This window comes from Tachypleus tridentatus, chromosome 13 (assembly GCF_004210375.1).
Source record: "Tachypleus tridentatus isolate NWPU-2018 chromosome 13, ASM421037v1, whole genome shotgun sequence".
Lineage (NCBI taxonomy): Eukaryota > Metazoa > Arthropoda > Merostomata > Xiphosura > Limulidae > Tachypleus > Tachypleus tridentatus.
In genome coordinates this window covers 152,598,738-152,614,431 of record NC_134837.1, presented here as the reverse complement: position 1 = coordinate 152,614,431, position 15,694 = coordinate 152,598,738, and the positions used below count along the sequence as shown (strand labels likewise).

General features: G+C 32.9%; 1 protein-coding gene across 4 annotated transcripts in view; it reads left to right on the top strand.

The window, feature by feature from the left end:
- LOC143237901 (uncharacterized) overlaps positions 1–15,694 on the top strand; it is a 94,839-nt gene that overhangs the window by 47,775 nt on the left and 31,370 nt on the right. For all 4 annotated transcript variants that reach the window (XM_076477620.1, XM_076477619.1, XM_076477622.1 and 1 more), the window contains one exon: positions 10,255–10,370. In XM_076477620.1, coding sequence (XP_076333735.1) covers positions 10,255–10,370 — 116 coding nt within the window. The remainder of the gene's footprint in view (positions 1–10,254; positions 10,371–15,694) is intronic.

Here is a 15,694-nt window from a genome sequence, read left to right as displayed (position 1 = left end):
TCTAAAAACTGATTCTGATTTCTACCTAGATTTTGCTTATATTTGGATGTTGCTAAGAGAGTTTACTAAAATATTGTTTCAGTATTTGCTTACATGGACATCGTCTGATTAGTTTATTAAACTTTTGCTGTCTAAAGTTCAAGTTCATGTGCGCTACCAGATGAGTAAGCTATCCCCAATCGATTTTATGTATCGTAAGCAATTGTATGTGAAACCCACCAAAATAATGTTTCTTAATATTGTTCAACGACTGTAATTAGCTACGATAGAAAGATTGTATCAATAACTTGCTGCACCATACAATACCTGCGTATTTAAACTAGTACAAAACAGGATGAGTCATTTTAATAACTGTAAGTTAATTAATAAAAAAATTGTGTGACGAGTGAAACTAGTATTCTATTAGGTTCCTGCCTAATATTGGATCTAACAAAGTAATATTATTAAAATAAAAGGATAGTAAATTCTGTTCATGAACGAGTGCCGCTGTGGGCGTGGTTCTGTCTGTTGGTCTTTTATTTATTAGGGTGTAACTCCTAGAATTAAGGTTCATCTGTTGTCTGTCAGTTCAGAGCCACGCCTTCGGAAAAGATAGTGGTTGTTTACAGCTTAACTCAGCAGCGTATACTGTTGAATAGTATACGTTCCGGGCGTATTGTACTTTGAAAATGAATAGCACATGAAAATCTTAGTGGAAGGCTTAGATTTCTAAGCAAGATTAGTGTGGAATTTCAATCTCAAACGATAAATGACAAAGAATATTTCTAAACGCTACTGAAAATAGTAGAAAAACAATCTTACATGAACACATACAACATTTAAGGTAAATTCACTAAGGCCACACAGAAACGTTGTAGAAAATAGATATTATGGAGACATTTATGTTGAGAAGTCGTTTATTTTGTGATAAGTGCTGAACATTACAGCGAACTAGGCAGGAACTTTGAATAATATATAATTGATAAAATTTCTCATGCTTGTTGCTTATTACGTTGTTTTATAATTTATAAAAGTAAAGGTTTAGAAACGTTTAATAGGATAATGAAGAAATACAGGATTTTAAAATGTAACACATGAATAAAGTGATCTCTGGTGTTATGACAGAGAAAATAATGGTCTTTATAGTATTTTTCATTTGTTATATTCATATCTAAATTCCCGAGGAGTTCGTTGAATCGGCAACAGATACAGTGATGCTACTTTTCTTAGAGTTATTACAATGTTGATGCACCATAAGAAATATTGAATGGTTTGTCATTTATCTTATTTCATTTTATAGAATCATATTAAAATGTTGAGGTATTTGGTTTATTATAACACAAGACTTCGTTACCGTTAAACCTAACAAGTGATGAGAGGACTGCTTTGTTTTTAGTGTTATCTTAGTGACTATAAATTGTCGGTTAACCACATTGTATTTCGGTAGTAAATTGTTGGAGTCTTAAGTAAAAGAATAGGTATAACTGTTTCTCGGTGAATAAAGGGTTCGACAATTTTTAGAAATAAAATAATTTCTAAACAATATCACTGGATGAAAAGCTGTTTATTCACTTTTCTAAATTTCCAAAAAGACGTTTAGTAGGTATGAAGCGAATGTATAAAATACTGTGAGACATGAACGACAGTATAAAATGAGATTTAAATATTTTCATTTTTAAATAATGTTTGATCTGTCCATGTGTTAGTATGATAAATAATATTTATATACCCAAAACATGCTTGATTCCAGTGAAAAGTATTTGGGGAATTTTATTTTTGTAATGAATTTTTGAAACATATCAGGGCCCGCCATGGCCAAGCGAGTTGAGGGGTTCGACTTATAATCCGAGGGTCGCGGGTTCGAATCTCGGTCGCACCAAACATGCTCGCCGTCTCAGTCGTGGGGGCGTTATAATGTGACGGTCAATCCTACTATTCGTTGGTAAAAGAGTAGTCCAAGAGTTGGCGGTGGGTGGTGATGACTAGCTGCCTTCCCTGCTAAATTAGGGACGGCTAGCTCGAGTAGCTTTGCGTGAAATTCAAAAACAAACGAAACATGTCAACTTTTGCTTTCTTGCAAATTGAGAAACCGATATTATAACAAATTATCTTGAGGAAAATTAATTTTGTTGACGGAAAAAAAAAGTAAAAAAAAATTGTATAAGAATGTGTCGTTCCTTCCTTCGCATCTTTTGATCTTGATATGTCTTCTGGAAGTGACATGGTAAAACTGTCTTGTTAATTTAACCAGAGAATACTATTGCCTGAAACTAACATTTTTTTATCGAATTTCTTTAGAACTAACTCGCTAACGACTCAACCAATTATACTTTGTAGTTTTGTTGATTAAACTGATGAACATTGCGTGACTTAGATTAAACAGATACTGTAGCGTGTATTGCATATGACATAACACAAAATGGGATATAAAATGGTGTGCCGAAGGGTACTTGTACAATTATAAGCCATATTCAGAAAATAAAATTCACATATACATATATATATATATGTGTGTGTGTGTGTTCTTATACCCACTATTCTTTTGAGGGGCCCGGCATGGCCAAGCGTGTTAAGGCGTGCGTCTCGTAATCTGAGGGTCGCGGGTTCACATCTCCTTCGCGCCAAACATGCTCACCCTTTCAGCCGTGGGGGCGTTATAATGTGACGGTCAATCCCACTATTCGTTGGTAAAAGAGTAGCCCAGGAGTTGGCGGTGGGTGGTGATGACTAGCTGCCTTCCCTCTAGTCTTACACTGCTAAATTAGGGACGGCTAACGCAAATAGCTCTCGTGTAGCTTTGCTCAAAGAAAGATTTTTCTTAATTTAATATTACTTAAAGTTCTGATGCCTAATAGGTCGACATTTTCTAATAGCTTTATGAGTTCAAATACCAGTCCTTCCTTTTTATATTTTTTACTTTACTGTTGTGTATTAATTTTCTGTATAAACATATATATAACAACGTTTTTTTTACACTTTTATTGTTTCAACAGTTTGGAACAGTGTTGCTATTCATCTAAACCAATGATTTTGAACCTTTCCCAATATCATTCAGTCATATGAGTTTTGCACAATAGCTCAATCACCCTAATTCGAAAAAAAACAAAAAACAAAAGGTTAAAGTGATGGAAACTATTTATTATGGCTTAACTATACATCAAAATATAACTAGAATAAATATAACATAAAATAAGCAAAACCCTGAGTGAACCATTCACCAAGTTGAGAAGCACTGCTCTTGTCTATCAATACTTGTCGTGTGGTATTGACAGAGACGACATTTTAGGCTCACATACAACTGCAGAACTTTTAACATGATAATCTGAAAGCTGCACTTTCAATGAACGTCAGATGTCGTCATTCTGGTTGTTTAACTGGTAGGATAAGAACAAGGTGGAAGGACATGATATTGTTATATGGCGTCAGTAGACTATAGCATTACTTGTTATGCTATATATAGATAAAAAGAAATTAGAACATTGACAATTAGTTTTGTAAGTATTCTGGATTAACTTTTAAAATGGCCTTAACTTGCCATTAGGTCAGTATAAGAGACGTTGCAGTTTTCTGAAGTTACCACTAAACGGCAAACAAGTGAGACAAACTGTAATTACAATTGGATAGTAGCTTTAACGGAATTAGTAGTTATTATTTGAAATAAGTTTTGAGAATATGTGTGTAGAAGCAGGAAGTGTATATAATTAAAATGAAATAAAATTTAACAAAACTTTTTTGTTTTCCTACAATATCACCTAATTCTGACACGAGCCGCTCATTACATGATTATAAAAACGAATAAGAAAATATAGAGAAAAACATTTTCTTCACATACAGTTGAGTGAGAACTAATGTTTAGAAAGTTAAAACTACCTATAAAATAGACATTTGATCACTCTCACAGTAAGTTCCACTATATTTTGGTTTATAAATAATTTTTACAATTAGAGTAAACAATGAAAGGCTTAATGGATACATTTAAAGAATCAGCTCGACAAAGATTAAAACTTGATGCTAATAAATTAGAAAAATATCTAAAAAAATCTAATAATCTATCGAGAAAATATGATTTTATAACAGTTGATTGCTCACAGTTAATCGAGTAGTGTTATAAAATAACAAAACTATTTCTAAACAACTAGTTGGGAATTGTTGTTGTTTTGTCACAGTAATAAATGGAGGAGACCAATGGGTGACTAAAACTAGAGCTTTTAACTCTTTAGGACAAAGATCTAATCTCATTAGAAGAAAATGTTCACTACCAATATCTGTGTCAAGATGCAAAGTACTGTTTTTATATTTATTATGGGTATTCACACATAGCTATATAACAATTTGCGCTATATGTACCTGTTTTTGAATTCATGGAGTAGAAGAAAGGTAGCTATCAACAGTACTCACCGTCAACTCTTCGGCTACTGTAATCGAATAGTGGGATTTGACTGTCACGCTAATGACACATCCACGGCCTTACGGTGCAAGGCGTGATTTTGCAGTAACAGGTAGCACACCACGAAATTTTCTGACTACTAAGCCTTGCCTGGTCAAGCTGTAAAATAAAGAAACGTAATCGTCGAAGAATTAAAAAAATAAAAACAATGAATACTCATGGGTAATATAAATTTTAAAACCTGAAATCATGAATCTGTGAGGAAATATCGACCTATTAAACATTAGTACTTTAAATAATATTAAAGCAGGAAAGCGAGTAAATTTTAAGCTTACAGAAATAAGACGATTAAATCATAATTTACTGAGGTTAGTCTTCTAATTGCCTACTCACAGAAAAAGTAAATAACTGTCTTAAAACCAATAATAACAAATAAGAAACCTCAAAAGTAAATTGACAAAACCTTATTAAAAGTCCAAACTGAATCAAAAGCTCGACGTTTAAGACTAGCGGCGAAAGTTTCACATAGTTCTTATGTATTGTGACATTTGACTGAGCTTAAATTAAGAAAATAATCACATTTGCCACATGAACCAAACCAACCTCTTTCAGTACTGAGTCTAAATGACTCAGGGGAGAAGGTAATTCCAGAAACTGGTGATTTAGGGCTAATTCAATAGATCTCCATGAATGAAGCTCGAAACAACTTGTGAAACGAAAAACCAACCAAATGTTAATGAAAATACAGGATGAAGAAATCCGTATGGATTATACTATGATGGTTTCAGACTGGGCATTATACCATACTTCTTACATTTATTCTACGTAATACAAATGGCATTTTTACTTTGAGAATCGATAGGTTTTAATGGTTTGAATTTTGCGAAAAGACGTTCAAGGGCTATCTACGGTAATTGTTCCTAATTCAGCAGTCAAAGACTAGATGGAAGAGAGCTAGTCATCACACCACCCACCGCCAAACTCTTGGGCTACTCTTTTACCAACGAATAGTGAGATTGACCGAACCTGAGACTCTCATATTACGAGTCGAGCGTCGTAACCACCTGACCATGTTGGGTTCGAATACCTACAGAAGTCATCTTGTAGTGTATTGTTCAGTGCTGCATCTTTGGTTTTTACAAAGAAGGAAGGCAGCTAATTTACCTCCAATCCTGGAACTTATCTGACCTAATAGGGAGATTTGACGTTACTCTTACGGCACACTCGAAGTGCGTGTCGTAATTTTGCGTCAACGGATTGCGAACTCTTAGTCCTTGGAATCATAGTCCAAGCATGTTATAATGAATAAAACCCTATTACCTATCAAAGTAAGATCAGGCTGAATGGCACTTCGCAAAACTTGTTAATTTTTATGTTAAACAGATAGATAAATGCTGTTCATAAACCTAAATGTTGAAACTTTACATGCATATTACATGTGGTAATTCATCAAATACGATAAAGATAATTTAAATGTCAATCAGAAACTACTAACTTCAACGTTAAAGTTTAAAATAACGCCAAAACAAATAAATAATAAAACTAGAAAACGTATATATCTATATATATATATATACAATAAAATGCTTGTATGTATATTAACGATATGCCCGTAACAGAAATATGTATAAACGGTGATAAAAGAAAAGGTTTATAGACACACTTTAGTGTGTGTTTTGTAGTAGTGTTTTAAATTTCGAAGATGGATATGTATCGCAGAATTATATGAACATAATTTATAGTTCATACATGTTTTAATTTTATTTATAACAAGAACAACAAGGAGTGAGTGGTCTAAGAAAAATTGTTTTGTAAACAAATTCGCGATTTAATTTTTTGGTTTCTAAGGTTTTGTGTGTGAGTGAATTTCAAACTAGTGTAATTTTGAGTAGATGGATATCACGTGTATACATGGTTCAATGTGCCTTTTAAACACAAGTTATTTTACAAGCTTTAGGTAACATAAAAACTTACAGTGCTTAAATAGACTCGAAATACTTATTCTTGCAGGAATAATAAAGCTTAAATTACAACTAAAAAACAAATCAGTTAAGAACTTTAGACCGGTCTTAAGTTAACAACTGAAGTATACTTTGACGTAATAAACTGAAATGCAGCCATGAACGTTCTTCTTGAGGTTATGTAATAACGAATATATACAAATTAAAACACATTAGCAACTGAAATTAGCTGTGTACGCCCACTTGTATGTTTTAATGATGAAATATTGTCTTGGAGACCACATCTAGATTGTCAGACAGGTTTAGTCGTTCTTTCCCTTACTCTGGTAAAATGGAATATGAAACACACTGATTCATTTTGGATAATAAATATCATACTACAAACAACTGTGAGCTAAATCTCATCAGTCCAGGTAGCTAGGTAGTAGAGAATATTGTACAAATTATCTTTATACGCAGTTACTTGTTGAAGGCAATCTAGGAAATTAATATTTCAGTTACACAATTCATTGCTGCCCTTTCACAGCAAAAGAGTGTTGAGATTAATCGAACTTTTGGTCCAGTTATATTATGTATTTTGTACCTCAAAGTGGATAAATACATGAATATTGATTTCTTACACGCGAGAGTGCATAGTTTCGTCACATCTGTTATTATATTTAGCGTCGGTAACTATGACACCGAGTTTAATGTCAGTTTTCCCAATGCACAATATCACTTACAATTACTTTCATAGCTCCTTTCAGCTCTGTGCGAGTACTTACCAAAAATAAAACATCTATTTTATTTTATAAAATTAGAATATTCTAGTAGCGAAGTACTTAATTTGCAACGAAGAGAAATGGTTAGATGAAAATTACTCATCTTGCAGGAAATGGTTCTGCTAAAACTGTCCCTATTATCGTTAAACCTATAACTAGTTGAAAGATTTAAAACATTTTTCTGAGACAATACTGGTATGTTTACATATGTACCAATAGCCTTAGACAGAAATGGTTGTATGTTCATCTAATTCAGCACCTGGTAAACTATGTAATCCTACAGATAAATGTTTTCTCACGCTCTTCAGTTTTTCTTTCCTGAAAATCTCACCTTACCGTTTAACCAATCCTTCCTCTTTCTATTACAGCATTGCGTGTAGTGGTTGACAAATAACATGTTTTCACGAAAGTGTATCTACTGTAATCTCGATTTCTTTTCAGGTAAATATACCGTCGAAATCTCGTTACATATATGAAAAAAAGACCAGTTTGTTTTCCCAATAATAGGCTTGCAGAAAACTGTTAGAAAGGTTATAACGTTAAAAACCTTTGAAATTTAACTGATGTATGTGTAATCTTCTGGAACAAATTACTGAAATATTTTGTCACTTTAAGAAAAGATCCACACGAATATGTCATCTTATGAAAAGTTAATCACCTATCATAATGAAATTGTTTAGGCTATTAACAGCTAATTGGTTTAGCTCAATATCATACAGAATATTTTCATTGAATATTAAAATAAAAATTTTCATCGTAATACCACAAGAAGTATCCCCCCCCAATGATTCAGAGGTTAGTTTGTAGGTTTAAGTTCTGGTTCCAACATTTCTAGTGGGCAGAGTACAGGTATCTTATTTTGTAACTTTACATTTAACACAACAAAAACAAACAAAAAAACATTTGACTTTAGTTAACATTATTTGCATTAAACTAATATCTATAGATCATCTCCTCATATATTATGAAATGATCATTCATAAAATGGTAGACAGTTTGTCTGTTGTGATCTACAAATATTTTAGTTCTGGATAACTGGTACCCACGTTCACAGACTAATTATATTTAGTTTGGTTTTAAATTTCACGCAAAGCTACACGAGGGCTACCTGCGCTAGCCGTCCCTAATTAAGCAGTGGAACACTAGAGGGAAGGCAGCTAGACATCACCACCCACCGCCAACTCTTGGGCTACTCTTTTACCAACAAATAGTGGGATTGATCGTAGCATTATAACGCCCTCACGGCTGAAAGGGCAAGCATGTTTGGTGTGACGGAGATTCGAACCCGCGACCCTCGGATTACGAGTCGAGTGTCTTAACCACCTGGCCATACTTGACCACTAATTATATTTGCCATGAACATAACAAAACTTTTCATTAAATATTTGAATCTGATATTCAGGTTTTTTTTATATTTGTATATATGTTTTATTACTTTCATATGTAATCCTTCTGCATAATAATCACAGTTTTTATTATTATTTGTTTTTATATCTGCATGTGAAAACGTTGCTTATTGTCGATCATTATCAGGGCTCCTGAAGACGGTTATGATATGACATATAATAGTGGTCTAGACTCTGCATATCATCAGTTTTCATGAGCAACAACTGTTAGGCTATGAATCAGATTAAAAATGTGAACTATATTTAGTATCTATTTCATTTCAAATAGTTTATAAATATTTCTAGGTAATAATTAATAACGCGACATTATTTATTTTAACAGTTAATTTATCTGTTTAGGATGTCATATATCTTTTCCAGATTTCCCGTATAAAATAGTACATATTTCATGGTAAATATTATTCAAAGCCGAAAATAACTTGAGTTTAAAAACAGGTTTCAGAAAAAAAGGAATAAAAGCAATAGTGATGGCTACTAAATAGGCTTTTGTGGCACGAATGCCATTGAATTCAGGTATTGTTACAAAGAAAAAAAAGTTAATGCTACTGTTACGGGAAGCATCAAGTGCTTGGAATTTCTGAGATAGAATGTCTGCGCATAAAAATATGTTAAAGAGTGTTATAATCTTGTACATAAATTCTCTTTCTGTGTTATTATACGTGTTTTTTTTATAAAACATGGCGTGGCTTGCTCCTTTTGTTACTCTTTCACGGAGAAACAATATCTAACACGCATACGGCTTAATTGAAGATAGTGTAGAACTTGTAAGTCTTCGATTGAAGTAATTACCATGGCAGTTAACAACAAGCACACACAAATGGTTCAAGAAATGTTAGGCCTTGTGTTCAAGCGTAACTGTAAATAAGTAATAATGCTTGCATAGTTTGTGTAACAGTATGTATAGAGTGTACATAATTAATAGATAATGTAAAGAATCCACCAACAACATAAACACATAGAAAACATGAAACATATGCATATATATCTAATTAAAATACATTTGATTCTTTAAACATATTTAATCAACAAATGTTCTATTTCCGAAAACGTAAACTCTACCAGAACGAGAATAACTCAGTAAACTCTGCCAACAAGGAGCGCCGTGATTAATAGCAAATAATCCATAAAAACCAGTTAAAATTACGTAATGTTTAGTATATACATCAGAATATTTCATTTTAATTTCTGTAGTTTACAGCATTTATTAGGAACTGTATTCCTTTAGTTTTTTGTGTAACTTACGAAATGTATGTTTACAAAACCAGGATATTAGCTCATCATCTGCTGGATAAGAGAACTACACAAATTAAATTAACAATGTTTTAATTTAAGCTCATACAGAACAGCATTGAAACACTATCATGTTTTAACAATGTGCCCATTGTTATTACTCATACAATTCAGAATTAAGATTTTCGTCAAGTACACCGATAATTTTATGATGGTGTGAGTGTGTGTGTTTCATTGCAAAGACACGAATAGACTATCTGCGTTGTGTCCGCCGCTGGGATCGAACTTTGAATTATAAGCTGTAAGCCTCAGCGTGTTTCCTGAGTAACCGTAAGAAAACTAAAGCGTGCCAATCGAGTGCAGTAATAGATTTTATTTCATTCTAAAAATGTTCAAATGCTCAAGGAATTGTGACATGTGAGCTTTCTTGCTAAAAGGGATTCAAATAATTAAAAACATACATTAATATTTACCTTAAGCATGTTGAATTATTTTGTGTAATAAAGACTATATTTATTATTTTTTTTCAGGTATATTGTGCTCTAGGAAATGACTGCTTCAGTGATAAGAAAACCTGGGCAACTGCAAGCAGCATGAACACTGGTGATGTCATCCAAATTAATCTGCAGGAAGGTGATTGGCTGAAGTATGTAAGCTTTACCTCTGTCTACTTACTTATAGCTTTTTTAATTTAAAAAATGTAATTGAAAAATCAAAACACTTTTACAGTATTCATCATGATTCACTGGAGCCGAGTGCGGATCGTTTTGGTTTATAATGTCAAACTCACTATGATAAATGCTATTTATAATAAATAAATAAAACGTTAGTAATAATAATACATAAATAAAAATCGAGTGTAAAGGATTTTAGGTACAAGTTGATAATATTTATTTTATTACAGTGTATATTTTAAATATGCATAGTGTTATATTTTAAATTCATGAATATGCTGTAAATATATTTTGATTGTTTGTTTGTTTTTGGGAAGGCAGCTAGTCATCACCACTCACCGCCAACTCTTGAGCTACTCTTTTACCAACGAATAGTGGGATTGACCGTCATATTATAACACCCCCACGGCTGAAAGGGCGAGCATGTTTGGCGCGACGTGGATGCGAGCCCGCGACCCTCAGATTACGAGTCGCACGCCTTAACACGCTTGGCCATGCCGGGCCAAATAATATTTTGAAGTTCATCCCTATTAGTTATCAATTTATTGAACGCCGATCTAATATATATATATATTACCATTAAACAGTGACCTTATTTTCGTTGGACTATTAGTATAAGTTTTTGGTGCTTGATACAAATATTTCTTTTAAACATTTTCTTTTTAACGCAAGTAATTTTGTTTCCAAGTTTTTCTGCTCTTTTTAATTTACTGATATATTATTTCCCAATTCCATATAATTTTGCTAAGACTGTGTAACGCTATAAATATATATGTTCACGTAATGATAGTATGTTTCAGTTTTTAAGATTTAATTTTGTATTATTAAAATCTATTAATAACAAACAATTCATAATTTTTTTTACAATTATATTATAATTCATTAAATACCTAACAAGGCATATTATACTTTAGCATATAACCAAATCTGGTAGAGTAAATATTTTTCACTTCATTAAAAGATATAACTTTTAATAATAAAATCTAACTCGAACGTTTTAGAATTTTCCTATTACTTTAATTTGTGATTTTCAATTAAATCTACAATATGTTATTATTCCAAGACATTTAACATATTCTGATGCTGAAAAATTAGGAATAATGCCTGAATATGTTCCTTATCTAAAAAAGTCACATATAAATTTGCTACAACATACTATATTACTTACAATTATTTATTTTGATTATTTTATAGAAACACTCATATAAACTGTTTCCTTAATAACATTTAAATATAAAATAATTTTATCAAACCAAGTGGTTTACATTTTTTATTTAATATGATTGATAACATCATTATAAGAACTTTCATAAACTCCTAGGAAAGCATTCTGTGGAACTGCAGACAATTCTTGAAGTAATGACATTAACAATATTTAACTTCTAACCCGAGAAAGAACATAATTATTGTGTTGTTTTCAATGTAGGTTATTCATCCGTTCCCCTAATGTAAACACAAAATAAAAGTATTCGTGCCAAAACCGTAATAAGATATTATGTTCTTGTACGACTACAAATAACTGTCGGCATACCTAGGTTAGAATAACAGAACCACGTTTCGAAATAATCGAAACAGGAAAATGATAGATGACGCTGTGACGAATTATCTGTAATCATGGAGATACAATCCTGTAATTCTGAGATACAATTTGAAACACTGATAAAATCTCTCTAGGTTTCAAGTCAATTAATTTTTGCAGAACTGAATACTTAATTCTCTTCTTACATATTTAACAAACAAGCGAAGAGCAACCGACATCATGGTTATTAGCTGAAGTTTTGATGCCAAGGAGTTTGTTTTGTTTGTTTTTTGAATTTCGCGCAAAGCTACACGAGGGCTATCCGCTAACCGTACCTAATTCAGCAGTGTAAAACTAGAAGGAAAGGTGGTTAGTCATCACCACCTACCGCCAATTCTTGGGCTACTCTTTTACCAACGAATAGTGGGATTGACCGTCATATTATAACGCCCCCCACGGCTGAAAGAGCGAGCATGTTTAGTGCGACGGGGATTCGAACCCGCAACCCTTAGATTACGAGTCGAACGCCTTAACCACCTGGCCATGCCGAGCCCGATGTTTGTTAACCAAATAACTCCTTAATATCAACTAACGTATTATTTAACTTTATTTTTCCTGTGGCATTTTTATGTTTGTTTATTCGTTTTAGAAATTCAAGTAAAGTTACACAAGGGCTACCTGTGCTAACCTTCTATAATTGAGAAGTAAGACAACTAGTCAATGGCACCATTCGCTGCCAATTCTTGGAGTGCTCTAATCCAATAGTAAGATTTAACAGCCACTCATTCAATGCGGGCCCGTCATGGCCATGTAGTTAAGGCGCTCGACTCGTAATCCGAGGATCGTGGAATCGAATCCCTGTCACACCACACATGCTCGCTCTTTCAGTCCTGGTGGCGTTATAATGTGACGGTCAATCCCACTATTCGCTGGTAAAGAATAACTTAAGAGTTGGCGGTTGGTGGTGATGACTTCCTCTAGTCTTACACTACTAAATTAGGGACGGCTAACGCAGATCGCCCTCTTATAGCTTTGCGCAAAATAAAAACAAACAAACATATAATGCACTTAAGTTCCAAAAGAGTGGAACACATTTTTGCAGGAAAAAAACCTCGCAAACCAAGGACCCTGAAATTCAAAGTCCGGATAGCCATGGCTGAACATTTTGTTTGATTTAATATTTATAAAAGTTTTGAAATTTTTTCAAAGATCGTATTTTAAATATTAATTATTTTGCTGTTTAAAACAAAAAGCTCCCTATTCTGTGCTCTACCCGCTGCGGGTTTCGAAATTTGATTTTTTTTAGCACTGTAAGACATTAGATGTACCGCTGAGCTACGGTGGCTGGTCGTTAATAAACACAAACTAGTATAATAAAAGTAAACTGATAAAAACGACTATTATAACAAGGTAATAACTATTACTATCACTAAGGTAATAACTATTACTAAGGTAATAACTAAGGTAATACTATTACTGTCACTATATTGTCACTAAGGTAATGAATATTACTATCACTAAGGTAATAACTATTACTATCACTAAGGTAATAACTATTACTATCGCTAAGGTAATAACTATTACTGTCACTAAGGTAATAACTATTATTGTCACTAAGGTAATGAATATTACTATCACTAAGGTAATAACTATTACTATCACTAAGGTAATAACTATTACTGTCACTAAGGTAATAACTATTACTATCACTGAGGTAATAACCATTACTATCACTAAGGTAATAACTATTACTATCACTTAGGTAATAACAGTTTATTTGCAATTTCAATGCAAACTAACATTCTTTTGTATTTTACTTGCTATTTAGCATGATATCATGTATATTTCTTTCATTAAATCCTTCTTGAACAAGGAAGTGTGAGATTCAAAGTGTATTTGTATTGGAGTTGCTAGGCCTAACATGGCTACTTTTTTTATTCCTTCGTGACTCTTTTTTTAGATTAAGAGTGTTTCTAACAGTTTAACAGCAAAGCATAGGCTTATACCTAAACTTATTTATTACTTTGCTAAATTAGCTAGCTAATTCTTATTAATTTAAAATACTTAAAGCTGGAAATAAAGATACTGGAAAAGAGGTACAGTGGAATATGCGTTAGTTTTAAATAACAAGAAGAGAAATACCACCTTTATCCTTTAAACGAGTTTTCTCCACAGTTAGGAAAGTTAACAGTAAGACAACAAAAAATCAACACATATATAATTCCAAGGCATCGATTTCTGTACACTAATACGTGTGCAAACGTTAACTGTATCGACGCAAAGTTAGATAAGTTTGAAAATTAGCATAAAATATTATATCCCAAAATATCCAAAGATGTTGAGACCAGATAAGTTTAACAAAGACTGGGCATAGCTTAATATATGCATGTAAAAATGCGTGGTGCTGATATAACTTTGATGAACCTGCATTTAGTATCTCAAAGCATCTACCATTTTGGTCAGTCAGTATTAATTAATGTAATTAGGCTAATAGAGATACGTTTAAGATAAGCAAAACTGCATAACTCTGGTGCTGTTTCTCAAGGAACAAATTTTGTTATATCTGACTTTAGTTCGAACCTTGATATCTTAGGAATAGATGAACTGTAGAAGTTACCAGTCAACATGGCTTATGGCACATGTAAGTTGCGGCTATTGAGAAAAAATCATTCACTGCTGACTAGTCAGAACTCAGAAACAATAGTGTGAATAATTTCTTATAATGGAGGAATGTATAGTTTCTCCAAATCCACAAGCATTATTTGATAGTATACCATTAACTTGATACAGGTAATTTGTCCAGTTATTCTTTTATTTACCCCAAGACCTAGCTGTGCTCATTAAGATAGTCTTTTTTTTCCAGTATCATTCTTGTTTGTTTGCAATTATAAGGAAGCAAATGATCATCTATTAACTGAAATCCAAAACAGAAAAATACTTGATAGTTTATTGGTGGAACTTTTCTATGCTCCTATGTTGGTTTTATTGGGGTCAAGCATTTCCTTTACCACTCAATACACATTAGAGTTGACAAGTAAAACTAAGACTATTTTTGGCATCAAAGATTATTTGCAGGAATTCGACGTAATTCAATTCAGCTTACATCAGGTAAGCTTGGAGTGATTTTGTCAGAGGTACAAAAATATAGTATACAACCGCACTTATAAGTCGTACATTGACAGCTCTTAAGTGCAAAAAGTGTTTGACAAAGTTAGAAATTCATGCTGATCTATTTTCACTACCGCTTCGAGTAGACTAAACTTCACTGAAATAACTGATTAATTCCAAAAATTCATAAGTTGTGACTGCACGTTTCAAAACAACACTATATGTGTGAGTACTTTTGTTCATAAGCATTGTCTCAACAGTAGCATCATAATGCAGATAGATTAGGTCATCACTGGTTGATGATTGTTCACAACCTTAACATTCAATCCTCGTCGCACCAAACATGCTCGCCCTTTCAGCCGTGTGGACATTATAATGTTCGGTCAATCCCGCTATTCGTTGATAAAAGAGTAGTCCAAGAGTTGGTGGTGGACGGTGATGACTAGCTGCATACCCTCTAGTCTTACACTGCTAAATTAGGGACGGTTAGCGTAGATAGCCCTTGTGTAGCTTTGCGCGAAATTCAAAACAAACCAAACGAAACTAAGCAATCTTTAACATTACGGAACTATAAAAAAAATTGCAAAAGCAATAACGGTAATCCATAAAAGTAGAATGATTTCATAATGGAATGGACTCAAAGTATGGTAAATAAGGAGTTTCAGGCGA